This window comes from Calonectris borealis, chromosome W, assembly GCF_964195595.1.
Source record: "Calonectris borealis chromosome W, bCalBor7.hap1.2, whole genome shotgun sequence".
NCBI lineage: Eukaryota > Metazoa > Chordata > Aves > Procellariiformes > Procellariidae > Calonectris > Calonectris borealis.
The window spans coordinates 18,748,260-18,774,023 of NC_134351.1; the positions used below are offsets into that span (position 1 = coordinate 18,748,260).

The 25,764-nt window shown below is 41.4% G+C and overlaps 1 protein-coding gene across 1 annotated transcript in view; it reads left to right on the top strand.

The window, feature by feature from the left end:
• The window catches only part of LOC142074727 (potassium/sodium hyperpolarization-activated cyclic nucleotide-gated channel 1-like), a 298,373-nt gene that overhangs the window by 18,834 nt on the left and 253,775 nt on the right, over nucleotides 1-25,764 (top strand). The window contains exon 2 of the mRNA XM_075135568.1: nucleotides 18,897-19,320. Within this exon, the coding sequence (XP_074991669.1) occupies nucleotides 18,897-19,320 (424 nt within the window). The remainder of the gene's footprint in view (nucleotides 1-18,896; nucleotides 19,321-25,764) is intronic.

The following is a 25,764-nucleotide window of genomic DNA, read 5'->3' on the forward strand; positions in this document are numbered from 1 at the left end:
GGAGGTTTCTGAAGTGTGTGGAAGATAACTTCCTGGCACAGCTGGTAAGTGAGCCTACTAGGGGAGATGCCTCGCTTGACCTGCTTTTCACAGAGAAGGACTGGTGGGAGATGTGGTGGTCGGAGGCCGGCTTGGGCTTAGCGACCATGAAATGATAGAATTCTCGATTCTTGGTGAAGTAAGGAGGGGGGCCAGCAAAACCCTACCATGGACTTCCGGAGGGCAGACTTTGGCCTGCTCAGGACACTGGTTGAGAGAGTCCCTTGGGAGACAGTCCTGAAGGGCAAAGGGGTCCAGGAAGGCTGGACGTTCTTCAAGAAGGAAGTCTTAAAGGCGCAGGAGCGGGCTGTCCCCATGTGCCGTAAGAAGAACTGGCGGGGAAGACGACCGGCCTGGCTGAACGGGGAGCTCTGGCTGGGACTCAGGAAAAAAAGGAGAGTTTACCACCTTTGGAAGAAGGGGCAGGCAACTCAAGAAGAGTACAGGGATCTCGTTAGGTCGTGCAGAGAGGAAATTAGAAAGGCAAAAGCCCAGCTAGAACACAATCTGGCCACTATCATAAGAGACAACAAAAAATGTTTTTACAAATATATTAATGACAAAAAGAGAGCCAAGGAGAATCTCCATCCTTTACTGGATGCGGGGGGGAACATTGCCACCGAGGACAAGGATAAGGCTGAGGTACTTAATGCCTTCTTTGCCTCAGTCTTTAATAGTCAGAGCAGTTATCCTCAGGGTACTCAGCCCCCTGAGATGGAAGACAAGGACGGAGAGCAAAATAAACCCCCCATAATCCAAGAGGAAGCAGTTAATGACCTGCTATGCCACCTGGATGCTCACAAGTCTATGGGGCCGGATGGGATCCACCCGAGGGTGCTGAGGGAGCTGGCGGAGGAGCTTGCCAAGCCACTCTCCATCATTTACCAGCAGTCCTGGTTAACAGGGGAGGTCCCGGATGACTGGAGGCTTGCCAATGTGACGCCCATCTACAAGAAGGGCCAGAAGGAGGATCTGGGGAACTACAGGCCGGTCAGCCTGACCTCGGTGCCGGGGAAGATCATGGAGCGGTTGGTTTTGAGGGTCCTCACGAGCCATGTCCGGGACAACCAGGGGATCAGGCCCAGCCAGCACGGGTTCATGGAAGGCAGGTCCTGCTTGACCAACCTGATCTCCTTCTATGACCAGGTGACCCGCCTAGTGGATGAGGGAAAGGCTGTGGACATGGTCTACCTGGACTTCAGTAAAGCCTTTGACACTGTCTCCCACAGCATTCTCCTAGAGAAGCTGGTGGCTCACGGCCTAGACAGGTACACTCTTCGCTGGGTAAAAAACTGGCTGGACGGCCGAGCCCAGAGAGTTGTGGTCAACGGAGTTAAATCCAGTTGGCGGCCGGTCACGAGCGGTGTTCCCCAGGGTTCAGTACTGGGGCCGGTCTTGTTCAATATCTTTATCAATGATCTGGATGAGGGGATCGAGTGCACCCTCAGTAAGTTTGCAGACGACACCAAGTTGGGTGGGAGTGTTGATCTGCTCGAGGGTAGGAAGGCTCTGCAGAGGGACCTGGGCAGGCTGGATCGATGGGCTGAGGCCAACTGTATGAGGTTCAACAAGGCCAAGTGCCGGGTCCTGCACTTGGGTCACAACAACCCCATGCAACGCTACAGGCTTGGGGAAGAGTGGCTGGAAAGCTGCCCGGAGGAAAAGGACCTGGGGGTGCTGATTGACAGCCGGCTGAACATGAGCCGGCAGTGTGCCCAGGTGGCCAAGAAGGCCAACGGCATCCTGGCCTGTATCAGAAATAGTGTGGCCAGCAGGAGCAGGGAAGTGATCGTCCCCCTGTACTCGGCACTGGTGAGGCCGTACCTCGAATACTGTGTTCCGTTTTGGGCCCCTCACTACAAGAAGGACATTGAGGTGCTGGAGCGTGTCCGGAGAAGGGCAACGAAGCTGGTGAAGGGTCTGGTGCACAAGTCTTATGAGGAGCAGCTGAGGGAACTGGGGTTGTTTAGCCTGGAGAAGAGGAGGCTGAGGGGAGACCTCATCGCGCTCTATAACTACCTGAAGGGAGATTATAGCGAGGTGGGGGTTGGTCTCTTCTGCCAAGTAACTAGCGATAGGACGAGAGGAAATGGCCTCAAGTTGCGCCAAGGGAGGTTTAGATTGGACATTAGGAAAAATTTCTTTACTGAAAGAGTGGTCAAGCATTGAAACAGGCTGCCCAGGGAAGTGGTAGAGTCACCATCCCTGGAAGTATTTAAAAGACGTGTAGATGAGGCGCTTAGGGACATGGTTTAGTGGGCATGGTGGTGTTGGGTTGACGGTTGGACTCGATGATCTTAGAGGTCTTTTCCAACCTTAATGATTCTATGATTCTATGATTCTATGATTCTAATAGTTTCCGAGAAATAGCTCCTGAAGCACAGGAATGACGGCAGTGCTGAGTACAATCCCATGACCAATACTTTTATCATACCATAAGCCAGTGTTACACAGTGTAGCAAAACAATAACCTTAATCCATCTCCTAGAGATGACAATCCCCACATAAATACCGACAAACAGCAGTATATACAGCCAGTAAGGTGCTACATACCAAAACTCCAAGAACAGATCCAACAACTCTGAGAGCAAATAAACCAACATTGTGACCAGCGACTACTAAACTGATATAATGAATGCTTATAACAATTTTTTTTAACCCGCTTGGGTCAGATGTGTCGTTATCTCAACCCTTCGAGCCCCACATTTGGCGCCAAAAAGGACTGTCATGGTTTAACCCAGCAGGCAGCCAAATACCACACAGCTGCTCTCTCACTCCCCTCCCCACACACAGAGGGATGGGGAGAGAATCAGAAGGGTAAGAGTGAGAAAACTCGTGGGTTGAGATAAAGGCAGTTTAATGGAACAGAAAAGGAAGGGAAAATAATAATAATAATAATAATAATAATAATAATAATAACAACAAAATGGGTGTACCCGCCGAGTAATGCCCAAAAAAACATCACATGGTATGGAATACCCCATTGGCCAGCTGGGCCAGCTGTCCTGGCTATATTCCCTCCCAGCCTCTTGTGCACAGGAAGCTGAAAAGCCCTTGACTAGCAGGGTACTTAGCAACAACTGAAAACATCAGTGTGTTATCAACATTCTTCTCATACTGAATCCAAAACACAGCACTAGGAAGAAATTTAACCCTATCCCTGCCGAAACCAGGACACTAAGTTAAAACAAAATAATTAACAAATATATTTCAAGCCTATAATCTGCCATAATTCAATAAATACTTTTAACACATAGGTTTTCAAATTTAATATATATTGTTTTTAGAAATGGATCTTGACCATCTATTTCAGTGTTGCATATACCTGTGACAAACTGTAATGGAACCTCTTTTTTTGATTACAACTAGCAGTACTGCTGCTGGCAAAGGTGTACTGGAAAGAGAAAAGGTCTCATTGCATGTAAAGGCATTCTCTCTGGACTGCTTGATATTGCGTGTTATCTCCTGTTTCGCACATCAAAAACTGTCTAATAAGTATACATAGGTTGTTTTGTTGTTGGGTTTTTTTTGGAAGGCATTTGATTGATTGCTTTTTTAAGAATAACTAAAGCCATTTCATTGAAAAAAACTTCTTTGTTTCCTTATATTGAATTAAATTGCAAAAGGGCCATTCAGCAATCGCATTCCATTACACTGACCAATGTTCATAAATGTCAGAGACAGATTTTACATCCCCAGAAACTTGGTTTGTATTCCAAACCTCTACCCTTCACTGAGCTGCTTGCAATGGAGGTATGTGAGTTTTCGCTTAGGCCTGCTTGCGTGGAGCTTGCTGGAGTGTTAGAGGGTAAATAACATGAAAAGATGATGAGGAGCAGAGGTAAAACTAACAAGATCACGGTTACGCAGGCCAATAATTAGAACATCTTTGAACATCATGTATTCTCTTTCTTGTTTGCTTTTCTGAGTTTTCCTTTTTGTTTTAAACAAGTAAATATCAGGTCTATCTGATCACTGCTCTGTCTAGCTACATAATTAGCTGATTTGTTTTGGCAATGCAGGCAGAGCGCTATGCTGTCAAAAGGATGGTAAGACTGGAGCGTGCAGTATGTAAATTGGGAAATTTTAAAGAAATGTTAAAATTATATTGCATCTGTTGAAATACTTTCGAAGGCAAATGGCTAGCAGAGAGATCTGGATACAAGTTGAATAATGAAAAAAATGGAGATTTCTGAATATGGTTGGTTTTAAGGAGGAAAAACCTGCAAGAGCTGCATTTTATTTCTGATAGGGATAGGTGTTTTAATGTATGAAGTACGAAATTTTGTTTTGAAAGATAATGGTAGAACTGAATATTGAACTTCCTAGCTGAGCAGTCTCCTTCCTACCTGCTCATTAGTGCAGAACTTCTAAGGCACATCACTCTGTAAAAAGGGAGATCATAATAAATACATATGGGGAAAGGCGCAAGCAGGCTTGTGGAAGATTACTTCTGTCATTTCGTAAAATGTTTTGTGTTGCACACATTGTATTTTCAATTAATTGATGTTTTAGAGAGATAAATTGATACAATGAATTCAGTCAATAAAATATCAATAAAATAATAATACTAATATAATTTTCAGCATGTATAATTTTTATTGATAGAACTCATTATTTTCTTGTAACTAAATTTACATAAATGTCCCGTAATCTGTGTTGCTCAATCTCAGCATGTAATGAGAACTTTGAGGATCTCTACCAAAAGATACTGTTCTCTGTTTTCTGGAACATGTAACCCTGATATTACCTCTAGTCTCCTACCCACAGTAGTATAGATACTGATAAAATGAAGCTGAAATACTGCTGCTGTCCAAACTGAAGCAGCATCATGTTCTCTCACAACCCAGCTGTTCAAGCATGTCAACTGCATAGTTTCTGTATTGGGTTTGCGTGGCAAGGTTTTGGTAGCAGGGGGGGCTTCTGTGAGAAGATGCTAGAATCTTCCCCTATGTCCGATAAAGCCAGTGCCAGCCGTCTCCAAGATGGACCAGCCGCTGGCCAAAGCTGAGCCAATCAGCGACGGTGGTAGCACCTCTGTCATAACGTATTTAAGAAGGGGAAGAAAAACTGCTACGCAGCAGCAGCTGGAAGAGAGGAGTGAGAATATGTGAGAGAAACAACTCTGCAGACACCAAGGTCAGTGAAGAAGGAGGGGGAGGAGGTGCTCCAGGCACCGGAGCAGAGATTCCCCTGCAGCCCATGGTGAAGACCATGGTGAAGCAGGCTGTCCCCCTGCAGCCCATGGAGGTTAATGGTGGAGCAGATATCCACCTGCAGCCCATGGAGGACCCCACACCAGAGCAGGTAGATATGCCTGAAGGAGGCTGTGACCCCATGGAGAGAGGAGCCCATGCTGGAGCAGGTTTTCTGGCAGGACTTGTGACCCCGTGGGGGACCCACGCTGGAGCAGTCTGTTCCTGAAGGACTGCACCCCATAGAAAGGACCCACGCTGGAGCAGTTCGTGAAGAACTGCAGCCCGTGGGAAGGACCCACGTTGGAGAAGTTCGTGGAGGACTGTCTCCTGTGGGAAGGACCCCATGCTGGAGCAGGGGAAGAGTGTGAGGAGGAAGGAGCGGCAGAGACAATACATAATGAACTAACCACAACCCCCATTCCCCGTGCCCCTGTGCCGCTCGGGGGGAGGAGGTAGAGAAATCGGGAGTGAAGTTGAGCCCGGGAAGAAGGGAGGGGTGGGGGGAAGGTGTTTTAAGATTTGTTCTTATTTCTCATTACCCTACTCTGATTTGATTGGTAATAAATTAAATGAATTTTCCCCAAGTCGAGTCTGTTTTGCCTGTGACGGTAGTTGCTGAGTGATCCCCTTGTCCTTATCTCGACCCACGAGCCTTTCGTCGTATTTTTCTCCCCGTGTCCAGTTGAGAAGGGGGAGTGATAGAGCGGCTTTGGTGGGCACCGTTCAGCTCAGATGTTGAAAGTGAAGACTAATTTCCATCCTCTGCTGTACTTTTACTTTGCATAGCACTTCTGCCATGGATACTTTCAATATCAATATCACCTCTCAGTTATTCTGCTTTGACAGAGCAAAAAAGTGAGCACTCTAGTAGTTGCCATCCCTGGGAAGAAGGTTTTGGTTCCTGCTGTAGTTTATATTTGTTTAGGGAAAGGAGAACATGTCAGCAGTGTACCTCGCTTCAGGAGATATAGTATGTCTTGGGGGTTATGAATTTTCCTGAGAGGTGGGAGATTCTAGGCTCAGCTGCCCACAGATAGATGAGGAAAGTCACATGGGTTTTCCTAGGCGTTGGTGAGAGCTGTAGGTATTGAGCTGTTTTGCAAAAGGAGGATGCGCTTGACGTGACCCCTAATGACTTCTCATGTTTCTCTGTTGTGAATTTGAACTTTCTTTTTCCTTTGCTTTTCTAAAAAGTGTCTGAAATATATTTTAATCCTTTTTCATCAAAGTATAAGTAAAAATGAAGAAAATGATCATTTTGATTTGATCTGAATACCAATTCCTCAGTTTAGAATAGATTAGAATAGTTCAGTTGGCATGGACCTACAACGATCATCTAGTCCAACTGCCTGACCACTTCAGGGCTGACCAAAAGTTAAAGCATATTATTAAGGGCATTGTCCAAATGCCTCTTAAACACTGACAGGCATGGGGCATTGACCACCTCTCTAGGAAGCCTGATCCAGTGTTTGACCACCCTCTCAGTAAAGAAATGCTTCCTAATGTCCAGTCTGAACCTCCCCTGACACAGCTTTGATGCAGTTTCTCAAGTTATTTTCACAACAAACATGAGTTATTAATATATTGCTAAAATGCATTAATATTTTAATTAGATTTAATTACCTTTTGAAGCAAATGATTTAATGCAGCATGTGATATTCATGGGTTACAATAAAACAACCTACTGAGTCTTAAAACGGTACTTCCACTTATTTTAAGGGAAGGGTTGAAAATATTGTTACATTCTCAGTACTTATTTTTATTTTTGAAGAAATATAGGCTTTGGAGCCAAAGATCAGCCATAAATAGCTGTAAAAGGGAATAATAATTTAACTTGATATACTTATGCTATCTTGATTACTTGTTCTTGCATTAGAATCTTGTACATCTGTGTAGATACATAAGAGGTGTATAAATATTCAGTCATGTATATTTGTTTTCACTCATGATGTAGGAGTACAAAGTCTGCATATATAATCCATCAACTTGTTTCATACCTATCTATAGTTCTTTTACACTTTTTCACATCTCTCTTTTTTCCCTTCATAAATTTGAATACTACCTCTTTTTTTTAGTTTAAACATAGTGCCCAGTCTTGCCTGCAATGAACTTTTTCAAGAAATGATATACCATATTCTGGTAAATGAAAATTCATGTTTGAAGTTGGTTGTCCAATCGTACTGTATCTTTGTACAGTTATACACACAAAGCCAGTTTTTACCTCTGATTATCAGAATGAAATTGTTTGTGGTAGTATATATGTCAAGTACCAGAAATCTCGGTGTTTTATGTGAACTAAGTTGATGGCTCACGTAAGAAATCTCATAGTCTTATGTGACTAAGTTTTTATTGTCAGAGGTAATCACCTCAAAAAACTAATTGTCACAACTCATTTGGTGGGCACAGGCCAGTCTCCTCACCAAACCCCATGACTGAGATGTATCAATAGCTACCGAGCAATGTCTTTCCCATAATCTCTTCTCCTGCTCCTTCTCTGAAGATAAGTAGAGAAAATGGACTTTTCCCCATCAGCAGAAACTTTAAAGGTTACACTGATAATTGGGAGACTGAACTGGTTAAAAAAAATCTATTAAAGAAGAATATTAGGCGATATTGTCTGTCTGTCTTGGTTTTTCGAGGGGGTGTGGGTTAAATCACATGATGCTTTGTTGAAAAGAATTACAGAAGGCTTCTCCCAATTTAGCCTCTCAATTTTTACTTAGTATAGAGGCATCCTAAATGTCATGTTTCTAAATGGCACTCTTAAAATTACTGTCACTACAAAATTATTAATTAATGCAAGTGTTCCAACATGAGATATGAGATTATTTTGCAGCTGAAATATTTTTAGATGTCTCTTTCAAACTTTTTCTCATACCTGTAAAGTGGTCATTTCTAATTTGAGAATGTGAATGCTTATTTTACAGTGATCTACTACAGAAATTTACTGACACTTAGAGTGGCAATTTGTGATTGGTTTAAGGGTTGGTAATATGAAATTGAAAAAATCAGTTGGAGTACCTACACAAAATGTTGCCTGATACCGAGAGGCTATGGTCTAACAGTTTGAACAGAGAGGGTAAATTCGAGGAAGATACATTACTTGTGCTGTGAGGCATGTTGATACAGAAGCAATCCTGATGATCTGAATACAGGTCAGCATAGACAGGTTCAACCTTTTCCAGCAGAAAACTCATTTGTGTGTCCTGAGTCTTCGTCAGCACTTTTTCCTAGCTGGTAGCTATCTGGACAGGAGCACTAGCCTGTTTTTTTTTGCCGAGGAACAGGGCTGAAGAAAGGAGGAACCGTGTAAAGATGGGGGAATGCAAGAGCAATATCAGAGCTCTGCTGACAGTGGTGCACTGTTCTTGCCCAAGGTTAAGTGGAAGTCAGGCTTTAGTTCTTTCTACTGTAGTTTAATAAGTTTCTCTGCAGGAAAAGCAACTGCAAACATCAGATGTATTCAAGCACTTGTGGTAGGGGATTACTGGCTAAAAACAAAGAGACTTGTTATTATATAATATTGCCATATTACATACATTTCTCTTTGTCCTCTCCATCCTCCCCTCCTGTATGCAATGAGGGCAATATTACTCCTCTACCTTTATTTTTCCATCTCACAAATCTAAGACTTAATTTGTTAATGCCTGTAGAATACTATAAAAACTTTGGACATGTGCATGTGTACCAATAATTAAAAATCTTTTGATGAAATGTCCACTGCTTAAATATTAGTTGAATTTACTGAAAAAAATGTATACACATATATATGTGTGTGTGTGTGTAATGTTAATTAGTTAATTTTATAGTCACTTTCTGTGGAAAGTACCTGTATTGAGTTTGAGTGGCAAGGTTTTGGTAGCAAGGGGGCTACAGCGGTGGCTTCTGTGAGAAGCTGCTAGAAGCTTCCCCTATGTCCGATAAAGCCAATGCCAGCCGGCTCCAAGACAGACCCGCCGCTGGCCAAGGCCAAGCCAATCAGTGACAGTGGTAGCGCCTCTGTGATAACATATTTAAGAAGGGGAAGAAAAACTGCTGTGCAACAGCAGGCACCGGAGCAGAGATTCCCCTGCAGCCCGTGGTGAAGACCATGGTGAAGCAGGCTGTCCCCCTGCAGCCCATGGAGGTTAATGGTGGAGCAGATATCCACCTGCAGCCCATGGAGGACCCCACGCCGGAGCAGGTGGATGCATCCAAAGGAGGCTGTGAGCCCATGGGAAGCCCGTGCTGGAGCAGGCACCTGGCAGGACCTGTGACCCCGTGGAGAGAGGAGCCCATGCTGGAGCATGTTTGCTGGCAGGACTTGTGACCCTGTGGGGGACCCATGCTGGAGCAGTCTGTTCCTGAAGGACTGCACCCCATGGAAAGGACCCACACTGGGGCAGTTCGTGAAGAACTGCAGCCCATGGGAAGGACCCACGTTGGAGAAGTTCGTGGAGGACTGTCTCCCGTGGGAGGGACCCCACGTGGGAGCAGGGGAAGAGTGTGAGGAGTCCTCCCCCTGAGGAGGAAGGAGCGGCAGAGACAGCGTGTGATGAACGGACTGCAATCCCCCATTCCCCGTGCCCCTGTGCCGCTCGGGGGGAGGAGGTAGAGAAATCGGGAGTGAAGTTGAGCCCGGGAAGAAGGGAGGGGTGGGGGGAAGGTGTTTTAAGATTTGTTCTTATTTCTCATTACCCTACTCTGATTTGATTGGTAATAAATTAAATGAATTTTCCCCAAGTCGAGTCTGTTTTGCCTGTGACGGTAGTTGCTGAGTGATCTCCCCCTGTCCTTATCTCGAGCCACGAGCCTTTTGTTATATTTTCTCTCCCCTGTCCAGTTGAGAAGGGGGAGTGATAGAGCGGCTTTGGTGGGCACCTGGCATCTAGCCAGAGTCAACCCACCACAGTGCTGTGATTTTCTTTTCTAGTCATCAAGTCTGTAAAGCACTCAAGCTTTAAACCTAACCAAATGCCATAAGCAAAGCCTTTTTAAAGTAGTAAATTGCCATTCATTAGCTTCACTGGGCTCTGCTCAGGTCCCCCAAGAGCTGCATTCATCTAATCACCTGCCTTGCATATAAAATCACAACTGAGCAACAAATTGCAAATCTCCACTGCTAACAAAACACACTTATCAGATAAAACTCATGAAATTTGTCTGAAATTGTGCAAGTTTGTAATTTTTAGATACATTCTATGGCTATATAAAAGAGTCAGTATTGCTGAATTTTATTAATCTCTCTTTGAATTCCTTTTCTGCTACCAAGTAAGAAGTTGCATCAATATTTAAAAAATAACAGCAAGGCACATAAATTGGATCTCTAAGCATATATGGCTAACCTTGAAGTGAAGGACTTCAGTATTGGTCTGAAATCAAATGAAGATTTCTGGTGGTCTGAAAACTTCATTTGTAATTTTTTTTTATTTAATTGCTTTTAGTCTGAATCAGAATGAAACCAATAAGCTGGAAGATTCCCAGGTCTAGCACTGCTCATAATTTGGACAGGGAAACGGAGTTTTCAGAACTTCAGCCTCTGCCTCCTCCCAGACTGACCAGTCTCAAGCAGGTAGAGAAAGCCTTTCTGCTGCTTCAGCAGATTACCTAGCTAAGTCAGTGAAAGTTCATTAAGCTTGATATGTTTTAAATGAAAAAAGAATAGCAAATTTTGTTGAAATTTTCACCTGAGAAAGTGTCACAGGCTTCTACTTAGTAATATTTCTGCCCTTCAACCTCAGCACTTGAAGTGTAGGAGATGCTGTTAGTACTCTTCTGTAGTGTGTGCTTTACAATGGAAAGGGGTGAGCCACGAAAGGGACTGTTTCAGCCTTACAAGATTCCTTGTTTGTGTTTACTTAACAGAAGCTAAAAACTGTCAGAGCGGAAATAGAGGCGAATAAAGAATATAAATCAACAATTTCAGGAGAATAGTTTATCTTTTAAAAACAAAAGAAAACCCAAATCCAACCTTTTGCCTTCCCAAAGCTTTGCAAACTGAAGTACGTTCAGATGAGGAAAAAGTTTTATCCGTAGAGGACAACACAACTGCAGAAGTAACCTGTTTGCTAGTGCAAAACTGGCCAATGTGAAGAAGTGACACTTCACTAGTCATTTTAATGCATTTGTATTAATGTGATCACAGAGGTAGGTTACGGTAAATTCTAAGTTTGGAAATTTTAAAATAAAAAAATTGCTGCATTTTATATCATCTTTCACATTACACATCCAGAGGCCAGAACTCATAAATCATCTACACAGAGTTATATCTGAGCCAAAATCATGGAAGCATTCCACAATAGATTTGCAACATTTAAACAGAACTTGTTCCATGGAGGATATCGAATGCAATATTTCTTGTTAAAATATAAGGAATTTCATTTTTAATTTGCATGCCTTTTTCCCCAGAAGCAGCATGTTTTCCTCTAGGGAAGGGGTGTGTGTATGTTTGAGAGAGAGACAGATAGGCAGAATGAAAATGGATAACTAGGCAGAAGGGGATATGCTCACTTTCAGGTTGTGAAAAAAATGGTGATGATTTTTCAGAAAGTTTTCAAGCACAGACACCTGCACAATCATGAAAAGAATTTGGGTCCCCTGAAGAAAACCTTCCCTTCTTCCTCCTGTCCTTTCCAACACATTCCAGTAATTATCGGCAAGTTGCAGATGTTCTCAGGCATGTCTAGCTTTGCTCTCTCTTACTAAAAGAATAATATAGTTGCACAGCAAGAGAAAGATGGCATGTCCTATGAAAATCAAATTCTGACATGGATAATACCAAGTTTAGTGCTTGTTACAGTATGTTGTAATAAAGTTTTAAATTACTGTTATTTCTACTAAGATTGTTTTGTTCTATATAGGACATTGATTTCTGTTAGGTGAATTGATGATCCATGAAGCAAAAGAAGTAAAGCTGTGTTTGAAGGTGAGAGGAAAAAAAAAGTCAGAGTACTCACTTCACTGAGCATCTGCTAGACAATCAAAATTTTTAACTAGAGAGAAGGCAAGTTTTCCATGGAAAGCTTGTGAAAATTTTCTACATTTCTTGATTCTCTGAATGTGTAGAGTGAAATCATGTCTCAGATACATCAGGTTTGATTTGAAAACTATTTTACAAGAGATTTGAATGAATATCTTTTTCAAAGGCCTTCCACTTTATAACATGGCTGATAAGTATTTGTGACTGAATTTCATGAAGTTTTACTGATACTTTTTGCCTTTTTTTTTTTAATAAAAATAATCAGATTTTCATGATCTTTCTGGAAACTCAGATAAATGTGATCTTAAGCAAAGCCCTGACTGCTCTGTAGCCTCAAGTCACAGCACCCAGTGCCTTCGAGATGCTGTTCACTCTGCTGTGTGGTTTGTGAGACCACTGAAAACTTCTGCTGGGTCAATCTGGGTGTACCGTAAGGACAATCATATAATCAAAATACACTGATTCAAGGACATTGAGACTGCTGTGTCAATGGGCAGCAACCAGGAAATAAAGCAAGCAAATCTGAATGACTTTTTACGCTGTTGTATATACAGCAAATTATGCAGCAAATTAACTAACTTAGAGCTGAAATTTCCTTCTTTAAGACCCAGTTTTCTCAGGGTTAGATATATAAAGTAGAAAATAAAATGCCTGTTAGAATTCATAGTGCCTTACATTATTAAGCTTGGTACAAACATTGATTAATCAATACTAAGTAGTTCTTTATCGCTTCTTGGGTAGGCACTCATTTTGAACAGACCATTCATCCTACCCAGGACAGCCTGTAGCAATAAATAAACCATCAAAGCTTCAGCACCATGTTCCAGAGCTGTAAAAAGCACCATTATTACCGTAAGTTTTGAAAGTATAGTAGATAAATTATGAATGAAAAGATCACTGAGAGTGTTATGAATCCAACTAGTTTTATTTGAAAATACCAAAGTAATAATTAGTGTGATTTTTTTTATTATTTCTGTATAAAATGATTCTTTAAAACATAGAAAAATATGTGTCTTAAAACTGTCTTTTTATACTTTTTCATACTTGAAGACTTTTTTTCCACCTAGAGATATTAAACCTCCGAGTCATTTAGAAACATTGAAAAGTTTCAGGAATAATTCAGTGCAGATTACTGTGCTGACCTCTACCTTCAGTTAATGGCAACTAGTAGTAACTGTACTGAGTGAGTGTTGTGGTTTAACCCAGCAGGCAGCTAAACACCACACAGCCACTCGCTCACTTCCCCCACACACACAGTGGGATGGGGGAGAGAATCGGAAAAAAAAAAATTCGTGGATTGAGATAAAGACAGTTTAATAGGACAGAAGAGGAAGGGAAAATAATAATAATGATAAAAGAACATACGAAATAAGTGATGCACAATGCAATTGCTCACCACCTGCCGACCAATGCCCAGCCAGTTCCTGAGCAGCGGTCACTGCCCCCCAGCCAACTCCCCCCAATTTATATACTGAGCATGACGTCATATGGTATGGAATACCCCTTTGGCCAGTTGGGTTAGCTGTCCTGGCTATGCTCCCTCCCAGCTTCTTGTGCACCTGGCAGAGCATGGGAAGCTGAAAAGTCCTTGACCAGTGTAAGCACTACTAAGCAACAACTAAAGCATCAGTGTGTTATCAACATTATCATACTAAATCCAAAACACAGCACTATACCAGCTACTAAGAAGAAAGTTTCCCAGCCGAAACCGGGACAGTGAGCTTCAGAGGAACAGTAAGCTCTGCAGCTGTTTGCTATGGGGAGAAAAGTGCAAAGGTCAGTTCTTGCTTCTCATTATGAGCTCTGAAAGATGTTGTTACTCCCAGGCTCTTATTTTTTTGCCTCATTCTTGAAAATTTTGTGTCATAGGTTTATCTCTTTCTTCCTTTTTGTCAACATTTTATAATACCTTATATAAATCTGGAACTCTAACATTGTAAGTTTTAAATTTATAACTATCTTTGGGGTGGGAGGTGGGGGGAGAAGTAGCAAAAATAAATAGATAACACTAAAAATAGTTTGAAACAAAGGGCTACCTCTGCGTCTCAATAGCAGCTCCTTGCACTGTCTCGTGAAGCTTTTCAGTTTGTTCTTGGTTACATGAATAGTAGGATGTTCTGAACCGGTAGGCAAGGAACACGTATTACTTTCTCTGCACAGGTCACAGAAAGGCAATACAGGGAGTCACATCTAGCTTTTTCTCACCTGAAAGAAAAAGATCATGTAACATGGCCAACAGAATGGCATTTGGAAACATTTTCCTAAAAAAAAAAAGTCCAATTCATTTCTAAATGAAAAATGAATCATCATATAATAAGACTTTTTCTTACTAACTAATCAGATCATACTATATTGTGGGCTAAAAAACCAAAATACAAAACTGATACAATACAATCTCATAGTCCTTAGCATTCAATCTTGTTTTATTACTGAAGTCCTAATTTTACCACAACTTTTGCTGACATTCAACATCAGGAACTTCAGTGTGTTTTGCATAATCACAGTGCATAACAATCCTTTAAACTGTGGATTACTGTAGGATAAAATCAGCTGGTTCAGTATTATATTTTATGTTGGTTGGGTGGCTGGTTTTTGTGCAGCTTTGGTTAGCCTTCATTACATAACTACTCACTGTGCTGGTTAAACATCAAGGTCAAACTGAAATCAGGCAATGCTTTGTTTAGGAGTGAGGCTCAGATACATGTACATCTCTTGTGATTATTTCCTAGTTGTTTTTCACTCATTTCCAGGATTCCTTGGAGAAGCCTATTCTCCCAAAACAGCTTTGTGAAATATTTTGGTCAATAGCATTGTAAAAGTGTTGTGGTAATTGTACATATAGATCATAGTAGCAGTGATATATTAGTGGTTCCTTCTGTACAGTAATTCTAGATTATTGAAAAGGAATTTAGCACAGCAATAAGCCTATTATATGAATTAAAAAAATGAGAAGAGAAATTTGGAAGTTTGTGCAAGTGTACAGATATGGTGAATACCATCACACACTAAGCAAAAATACATAGAGTCTGGATAAAACTGAATATTTATAGCAATTAGTATTCACATTTATTGTAAGATTGAAAATGTGTAAGACAAATCACATTGTGGTACATGGGGAATTACTTGAAAAGTCTATTTTATGCAATTTCTGAGTACCAGTTAAAGGTACCTTGCCATCTACTCTCTCAAATGATAGTCAAGCCTAACCTCTGTAGGTTTACCTTGGAATAAAGAATTTTAGAACTGGGAATTCTCATGCCACTCTCCCTTTAGTGTGTTTTACAGTTAATTATTTATATACTCAGATCAGCAATTTGTAAACTGAGAAATATTTTCAGGGATAAATTTGAAACAAAGGGAATTTATGGACCTGGATCATTGGGAGAATACAACAAGCAACCTCCAAAATATGATGTAATCCATATGCTCTGTGAAAGTCTAGCAAAAGCTAAACTTGCGGTTCTGAAATGTTTTGTGGCCAGTTAAACTATTATTATTGTTGATTGCCATGAACCTTTACCAAGATGAGGGTGTTTGTCACATGCCAGGAGGCTTGTGCTTGTGTGATGCAAGTGGCCTGGAAGTCAGTACTGGAGTGCTGTGCTGGTGGCATGTCCACCATGTGTCCACTGCCCAGGGCCCCACTGCGACAGAGGGCTGGAGCAGGCAGATAGTTGTGGAGCCATTGCCGCCTCTGGTCTTCTAGAAAGTCTAGTGAGTCCATGGGGAACAGTTGTTGACTGGTTTCTGTGCCTCTCCAGATCAAGTTTAGCTGAACAGATCATGCTGCCTTGCTTAACTTGAATGTTAGAATAGAATATTTTCAGATGGAAGGGACCTACAACAATTATCTAGTCCAACTGCCTGACCACTTCAGGGCTGACCAAAAGTTAAAGCATGTTATTAAGGGCATTGTCCAAATGCCTCTTAAACACCGACAGGCATGGGGCATCAACCACCTCTCTAGGAAGCCTGTTCCAGTGTTTGAACACCCTCTCGGTACAGAAATGCTTCCTAACGTCAAGTCTGAACCTCCCCTGGCGCAGCTTTGAACCAGTCCCACGCGTCCTGTCACTGGATACCAGGGAGAAGAGATCAGCACCTCTCTCTCCACTTCCCCTCCTCAGGCAGCTGTAGAGAGCAATGAGGTCGCCCCTCAGCCTCCTTTTCTCCAAACTAGACAAACCCAGAGTCCTTAGCCGCTCCTCATAGGACATGCCTTCCAGCCCTTTCACCAGCTTTGTTGCCCTCCCCTGGATGCATTCAAGGACCTTCACATCCTTTTTAAATTGTGGGGCCCAGAACCGCACACAGTACTCAAGGTGAGGCCGCACCAACGCTGAATACAGTGGGATAATCACCTCCTTTGACCGGCTGGTTATACTGTGTTTGATGCACTCCAGGATGTGGTTTGCCCTCTTGGCTGCCAGGGCACACTGCTGACCCATATTGAGCCTGCTGTCAACCAGCACCCCCAGATCCCTCTCTGCAGGGCTGCTCTCCAGCCACTCCTCTCCCAATCTATACTTGCGTCCAGTGTTACTCCATCCCAGGTGCAGAATCCAGCGTTTGTTCTTGTTAAATTTCATGCCACTGATGATTGCCCAATGCTCCGATCTATCTAGATCCCTCTACAAGGCATCTTGTCCCTCAAGAGGGTCAACAACGCCTCCCAGTTTAGTATCATCAGCAAACTTGCTAATGGTGCATTCAACTCCTGCATCCAGATCATTGATAAAAACATTGAAATGTTTTACTGTACTCCGTGCAGTAATTGCTTCAACCCCTCCCTATCCCTTGTAATGCTGCTTTCCTCCTGGCACAAAACAGATCCTGGACCTAGCTCAGTAGTGGCCATGCTGAGTTGGCTTGTGTGCAACAGAGATGGCAAAGAACAGCTCCATTGGTTGATCTCCTTCTCAGATGCTCTTCAGTCTGTCCACCTCCTCCTGCAGCTCAGCCACCTGGTCACACCACCCACAGGCTTGCTTGCTATCGCCCTCCATCTCCAGGAATATCCCTGCACACATCCCACAGCCAGAAACCTAGGTGGTCACATGCTTTAACAGGAGCTCTGTCTGCATTAGTTCTACTGGGCACTAGAAACTCAGAAGCAGCAGAAAACACCACCTTTTGCTGTGTACCTCCCCACTGGGAAATATATATGCTCATCAGTTGCAATTAGCTGGGCTGATTGTTTTAGCCTGTTTAAATCACCTGTGCTGCTGGGTGCAGGCTCCCCCCCTTGCTGGCTTGTCCAATCAGTGGGTCTGGGCTCAGTCACTTGGGGAATGCCCATTGTTCAGCTGTAGTCTCTCCTTGTCCTTGTCCATCCCTTTCTGCTGTTGGCTTGTGCTCCTTGCATTGCTCTGGTGTCCATGTAGTTCTTGCAATATCTCCATTAGTAAATAAGGTATTGGTGTTTTTTATGGGGTTGTTTTGGAAACACAGGAATACCTTGTATGGAAATGTATTCAAATCATAGAATTGCATAATAATTTAGGTCAGGAGGAACCTGTGGGAGGTCATCTAGTCCAACCACCCGCACAATGTAGGACTACTGAGTTAGATCAGTTCTCAAGTAGAACAAGAGGTTATGCTTTGGGTTCTGGCTTTCTCAGGTTCAGATTCAGTTTCAGTTCTTTTATTGAACAAGAATAACTTACTTTGACAATTTAACATTTAGGAGTTATCATAACTTTCTTAAAAACTGTTGGGTATATATTACCATCCTCTGGAAATCTTCCATCAGGATGGATGTATGTTCTATGTAATAGGTGGGTTTATGCAATAGGTGGGTTTATTTAGTATCTATAGTAGATACTAAAGTTATGAGTCTGGCTCTCTACCATCTGTATCAAGCACTGTTGGCAGCATTCAGGGGGGAGCCTTTAGATACTTCTGGAACAAAATAGTGAAATGCAGTATCCATTTTATACTATGGTAGTTGCAACTACTTTTGTCCAGACTTCTTAGCTAGCTCTGAAAGAAGATAGACTATCAGGTTGTAAAAATGCATCAAAGTTCAATTCAGATTGTAAAAGTGGATGAAGGTTTTGATCTTATCTAATTCTTGTTTCTGTTTTTTGCTTCAGTGCTTTTTTTCCTCTTCCTATAATTTTATTCCAGCACTGTGATGGTATGAGTACATTTGCAAAGATATACTTACATTTAGTATGTTATCTGTTAGATATGTGGGTTTCCATTTGGATAGAAGCCTTAAAAAAATATTGTATTGCTAAAGCACTTGTGATTGGCACCAGACATAGTTTTAGTTATATAAACACACTAATTGGTTTTGACAGGAGCCTGGAGAAGTCTACTGAATGCCACACATGCACACCTTTCAGATATGCCATGGAGTGATAAGCCATGGAACTGTCTTTATCCTAGATGCATATTCTTGAGAAGGAAAGCACATAATGAAATGTATTTATTAGTCTTCTCTACTGACTGTGAATATATTGAATGAGTTAAACCAATGAGAGTTTTCTTAGTATTAACAAAATGTTTAAGCATCCTCATATATGTTGTATCTCTATACAAAAGCATATTATAATTACTAACCTCATTTGGGTAAAACTGACACCGAGTTTCAGTACTGTAATTAATTTGTATAGAACCAAAAATGTACTTGAGGTGAAGAAACGGCGTGATAGAGACTGCATTACATCAACCGTTCTGTTTCTTCCTTTTTTTAGGTTTTACTGGGACTTAATCATGCTCATAATGATGGTTGGAAACCTTGTCATTATACCAGTTGGAATCACATTCTTCACAGAACAAACAACACCACCATGGATTATTTTCAATGTTGCATCAGACACTGTTTTTCTATTGGACTTGATCATGAATTTTAGAACTGGGACTGTAAATGAAGACAGCTCTGAAATAATACTGGACCCTAAAATTATTAAGATGAATTACTTAAAAAGCTGGTTTGTGGTTGACTTTATCTCATCGATACCAGTGGATTATATCTTTCTCATTGTAGAAAAAGGAATGGATTCAGAGGTTTACAAGACAGCAAGAGCACTTCGTATTGTGAGATTTACAAAAATCCTTAGCCTGTTACGTTTGTTACGCCTTTCAAGACTGATTAGATACATACACCAGTGGGAAGAGGTAAGATATATATGGTTATAACATCATTTGCTAAGATCTTATTCCTACAAGAAACTATTCAGGTCTCTCTGAAGAGCTACACACAAACCAGAATGGAATAAAGAGTTTTTACTCCTCAGTTAGTGTAATTACATACAGGTGCTAGTAGAAAAGCCATGTTGGAAAAAAGCACAAAGGAGTAACCATCATCTGTCTGCTAACCACAGAGACCAAAAATATGTTTGGGACCATCAGCACAATGAGCATGGATGGGCTCCTTTTGAGAATATTAGAAATTTTAGCAACCACCTAAAACTGCATTTGAGTTTGGTGACTAGCACTTAGACTTATGAAGTTAATACTCTTGTAATCACAGAGAACTTAAAATACATGTTCATATTTTTCTATTTCAGGAGAAATTTAAACCATTTATAATTGAGTAGATTTCCTAGAACGCTCGTTTGAAGGCTGTATGTAGGCTGAATATATCAAATGCTGACCTTCTTCATAAACAATGGGTAGTTCAAATTTTGAGTCATTTCCTTCTAAACTGTCAACTCCACTATTTCCAGATGTGACCTTATGCTGCCTGCCAATTTGGCATGGTGGCGTTTCCAGGAAATTATGGCATTCCCTAATTTGGCATGCTCATGGCTAGGAAGTGTTTAATGCTTTGGCACATAGCACCATGATTCAGTCATTTCATTTCTTGCCTGTCCCCATTTCTGTAGTTATAAATATCATAATATGTTTTAAAAGGAAGTGCTAAAAACATAGGAAAAATAACTGCTGTTTTCTAAACCTTTCTTGCAGCAAGTGTAGTGAGAATTATTTTGTAAAGCATTTTCACAGAAACACTGTTAAAATAGATTTGCATAAATTTATTTACCTATTTTAATAAAGATTTATTTAATTAAATGAATATTGAAGGATTATTTGGTACCATTTCTGGTGCTTTTTCTGCTGGTTATCTCCCTTTTAAAGTATTATGTTTACTTTCCAGTTTAATAGAAACCTAAATGCAAAGCTATCTCACAAATAATGCCAGATTATATTTAAAAATGGCCTGATGCTGGATGATACTAAGTATCAAAGTCTAATAAATTTACAGTTGTTTCTCAAAACCCTCCTGAAATAGGTCATTATTTTTTATTACTGTATTTTGTATATTCTACTTCTTTTTGCCTCCCTGTAATGCAGTGTAACTATATTTTTGACAGAGAAATAGAACACTGCAGTTTTGTACTCAATTTAACCAAGGCAAATGATTAAGCATATCTTGCAGTTTTACCATAAAGCTGTGCTTTTGTCTCTGTGTTTTACAGAGAGGCAACCTTCAGAAATGCGTTCAATGACATTATTTTCTGGCAGCTTGAGTTAATAGCTTGCCACTATAAAGCCCTACTAAGTGGGGAAATTAATACTTTTTTTCCCCCTCCCGTCTGTTGTCAAAAATAAATCAGGTATTCTAAAACAAAAGTAGTTGAATCGAGCACTAAGCGGGACTAGAAGTGACCAGAAGATGTGGTCCAAACCAGCAATAGCTGCTGTTTGGCTCATGTAATCTATAGCTAATGGCTGCTGATGTCTCTAGGCTGCTTGATTGCAACTTCACCTTTGATTCCACTGGTAAAACTTGCGAAATATTTCTTGTATGATACTTTATTTGGCAAGTATTGAAAAATAAGTGGAGTTCATCTTTTTGTGTTTGATAACACATTATAGAGCTCCCTGGATGTTCTCAGGAAGGTGAAAGAGGATCTGAAATTTTTTTGCTTTTGAGCCTGCAATAAAGCAGCAAGAAGCTCATTGGCTGCTTTTAAAAAAGAGTTCTGATGACTGTGAGAACATGTGGGATCAGTGATGAATATGTAGACTGAATCAAGTTTTGATAAATCCCAAAATTTAATCTTTTCTTTAGCATCTTACAGAGATCAGAAATGAAGGCAGTCATGGATTTTCATATTTGGCTTTTGTTATCACAGTAGTTGATTATTATTTTGAATGTAGGGTGTGAAACTGTTCTGCACAGTGATTCATTACCACTTTGGAGAAATTGTATGTTATAGCATTGTAATGTTTTAAAACAACAAAACTGGCTAGGGATGAACTTTGCTGAATTAGGAAACAATAGTTGGATGATCCCATGGGGGTAGTCAGTGAGACCTTTGCTGTTGATATTAATCTTTTCTGTATTGTGTGTGTTTGCACATGCACAACAGGGAGCAAATGTTAACTAATTTTCATGACACACAACTAGTGCCTGTTTGTGTGTAGTTAAAAGGATTTAATAGTTTTTGCATATGGGCTGACATGTTGCTTTTAAATGTGGCGCAGATAAATCTGAAACACTATGTATTTGGATCCAGAATAATGAGCATTATGTCAAAAATATTGAGAGGACAGTCAGCAAACTCATTCTTCATAAACTGCCAAGAGGATATTTCCTGGAAAACTGATTAATGAACAAACCAGGATGTATAATAAGGCTTTTATCCCACTGAGGTATTTATACGTCCTCAAACAGAAAAGACAGGTTGAAATTGTTTGAGCTTTTCCTTTTTTAGTATCACATACCTGGACTTCAGTTGGTTAGTATCCCGAACTTTAAGATGAGTAGGCAAAAATTTAAAAGATTTTTATATGATACTAGTGAAACATGGTTCCTTTTCTTTATTTATTTTCACATCATTTAAATCAATTAAATCAGGATCAACCTGCTAACAGCCACATAGAGTAATATCGAGGTAAATAATGTATGCATTGTAGAAGCTTTCTCCTTAACTGTTATGAGGGAACAGAGATATAGCCTGTGATGCGATATATATGAAATCTGGCTGATATATTAATATAAGTCTGATGTTAATAGTTTATCCAAATGAATGACTCAGTGGAAATGAGAAGAAACACTTAAACAAGGGGACAGGAGATATGTTGGCAGGAATTCATTTACTGAATTTGCAAATTCACATTGTCCTATAACTGGTTTTAGCTACAATATCTAATATGCCAGTCTTTTACAACCCAGATGTAGACAAATAGATCATATACTTATTTAAACAAAATTATATAATATAACATGCAAGGAAAAATTTGTTATTTAAATTGCTGATTGCAGAAATTATACTTTTGCAATAATTTCTTACAGTGGGTTTGTTTTGGATTTTTTTTTTTTTAGCATAGTTTCCTAAAAATACCAAACAGGAAGTACTGGACCTAATTCTTATTTACTTTAACTTTATTAAATTCAGAGAATACAGTATGAGAGAACCAATAACATATTCCTGACATGATCAGGAAGCGCATATGCAGAGAACTAGACAGTAGTTAACATCAAACCAAAGCCATAGAAGAAAATATGTTTGCTTGAGATAAAATAATTATAGAATGTTGAATGATCAAATTCATAATTCTTTTTTGTAAAATACTTCTAAAAGAGATTGAGACTGCTTAAGCTGCTGACCCCTGAAAATTTTACATAGGTTTGCATGCAACTAGTAAGTTATTCTTAGTTACCAATGCTCATAGATAACTGAACAATTAAAAATAAAAGATATGAACAATTAGGAATAAATACATTGTTACAATCAACTAATTTACATTCTTAAATATGAATTTTTCTTTTTTTTGTTTCGATTAAGAGACGTCAAATGATATGCCGTTTTGCTTTAAGTTTGCCTATGATATAAATTTACTGATTCATTCAAATAACAGTATTTTCCAAAAGCTGCTTAAAAAACAGACTTTAAGAGCTTTGCTTAAAGCTATTCTAATCACAGGACAAAATCTAGTAGATGTATGAAAAAATAAAAGCGGTACTTCTAAAACTGTACCCTAAGTCTTTCTCATTCTGAGGTGCCTGATTATTTAGAATTAGAACAAATTTTAAAGTGACTGAATGCTTATTGCAAGATGTGAAAAAAAGGTTAAGTTTTGCAAAAAATTATCCAGCAAAATATGTAATAATTGTAAATTGTAGCCATGTCTTATTTTGGTTTGACTTGTACTGAAATCTGGTTTTCAATTTGCCAAACCTTTTCAAGGCTCATGAACCTACAGAAGCGTTGATATCCATTCTAGCTATTGCTAAAGCTCAAACGTTTAATGAAATGTATTCCCAGAACTTGATGACACCAAGCTGAGTGGTGCAGTTGAAACGCCTGAGGGACGGGATGCCATTCAGAGGGACCTGGACAAGCTCAAGAAGTGGGCCCGTGTGAACCTCACGAGGTTCAACAAGGCCAATTGCAAGGTCCTGCACCTGGGTCGGGGCAACCCCCGGTATCAATACAGGCTGGGGAATGAAGGGATTGAGAGCAGCCCTGCCGAGAAGGACTTGGGGGTACTGGTGAATGAAAAACTGGACATGAGCCGACAATGTGCGCTCGCAGCCCAGAAGGCCAACCGTATCCTGGGCTGCATCAAAAGAAGCGTGGCCAGCAGGTCGAGGGAGGTGATTCTGCCCCTCTACTCTGCTCTGGTGAGACCCCACCTGGAGTACTGCGTCCAGCTCTGGAGCCCTCAGCACAAGAAAGACATGGACCTGTTGGAGTGGGTCCAGAGGAGGGCCACAAAAATGATCAGGGGGATGGAACGCCTCTCCTATGAGGAAAGGCTGAGAGAGTTGGCGTTGTTCAGCCTGGAGAAGAGAAGGCTCTGGGGAGACCTCATTGCAGCCTTTCAGTTCTTAAAGGGGGCTTATAAGAAAGATGGGGACAGACTTTTTAATAGGGCCTGTAAGCAATAGGGCAAGGGGGAATGGTTTTAAACTAAAAGAGGGTAGATTCAGACTAGACATAAGTAAAGAAACATTTTACAATGAGGGTGGTGAAACACTGGAACAGGTTGCCCAGAGAGGTGGTAGATGCCCCATCCCTGGAAACATTCAAGGTGAGGTTGGACGGGGCTCTGAGCAACCTGATCTAGTTGAAGATGTCCCTGCTTGTTGCAGGGGGGTTGGACTAGATGACCCTTCCAATCCCAGCCATTCTGTGATTCTATGAACTTTTGACCATAGAATCATAGAATCGTTTAGGTTGGAAAAGATCCTTAAGATCATCGAGTCCAACCGTTAACCTAACACTGCCAAGTCCACCACTAAACCATGCCCCTAAGCACCACGTCCACACGTCTTTTAAATACCTCCAGGGATGGTGACACAAACACTTCCCTGGGCAGCCTGTTCCAGTGCTTCACAACCCTTTCGGTGAAGAAATTTTTCCTAATATCCAATCTAAACCTACCCTGGCGCAACTTGAGGCCGTTTCCTCTCATTCTATCACTTCTTACTAGGGAAAAGAGACCAACTCCCACCTCGCTACAACCTCCTTTCAGGTAGTTGTAGAGAGGGATACGGTCTCCCCTGAGCCTCCTCTTCTCCAGGCTAAACAACCCCAGTTCCCTCAGCCGCTCCTCATAAGACTTGTTCTCTAGACCCTTCACCAGCTTTGTTGCCCTTCTTTGGACATGCTCCAGCACCTCCATGTCCTTCTTGTAGTGAGGGGCCCAAAACGGAACACAGTATTCGAGGTACAGCCTCACCAGTGCTGAGTACAGGGGCACGATCACCTCCCTACTCCTGCTGGCCATACTATTTCTGATACAGGCCAGGATGCCGTTGGCCTTCTTGGCCACCTGGGCACACTCCTGGCTCATGTTCAGCTGGCTGTCAACCAGCACCCTCAGGTCCTTTTCCTCTGGGCAGCTTTCCAGCCACTCTTCCCCAAGCCTGTAGCATTGCGTGGGTTTGTTGTGACCCAAGTGCAGGACCTGGCACTTGGCCTTGTTGACTCTCGTACAATTGGCCTTGGTCCATTGATCCAGTCTGTCCAGGTCCCTCTGCAGAGCCTTCCTACCCTCGAGCAGATCAACACTCCCGCCCAACTTGGTGTCGTCTGCAAACTTACTGAGGGTGCACTCGATCCCCTCGTCCAGATCATTGATAAAGATATTGAACAAGACCGGCCCCAAAACTGAGCCCTGGGGAACACCACTTGTGACCGGCCGCCAACTGGATTTAACCCCATTCACCACAACTCTTTGGGCCTGGCCATCCAGCCAGTTTTTTACCCAGTGAACAGTACGCCCATCCAAGCCATGAGCAGCCAGTTTCTCTAGGAGAATGCTGTGGGAAACGGTGTCAAAAGCTTTACTAAAGTCCAGGTAAACAACATCCACAGCCTTTCCCTCATCCACTAGGCGGGTCACCTGGTCATAGAAGGAGATCAGGTTAGTCAAGCAGGACCTGCTTTTCATAAACCCATGCTGACTGGACCTGATCACCTGGTTGTCCTGTACGTGCCATGTGATGGCACTCAAGATGATCTGCTCCATAACCTTCCCCGGCACCGAGGTCAGGCTGACAGGCCTGTAGTTACCCAGATCCTCCTTCCGGCCCTTCTTGCAGATGGGTGTCACATTTGCTAACCTCCTGTCATAGAATCATAGAATCATTTGGGTTGGAAG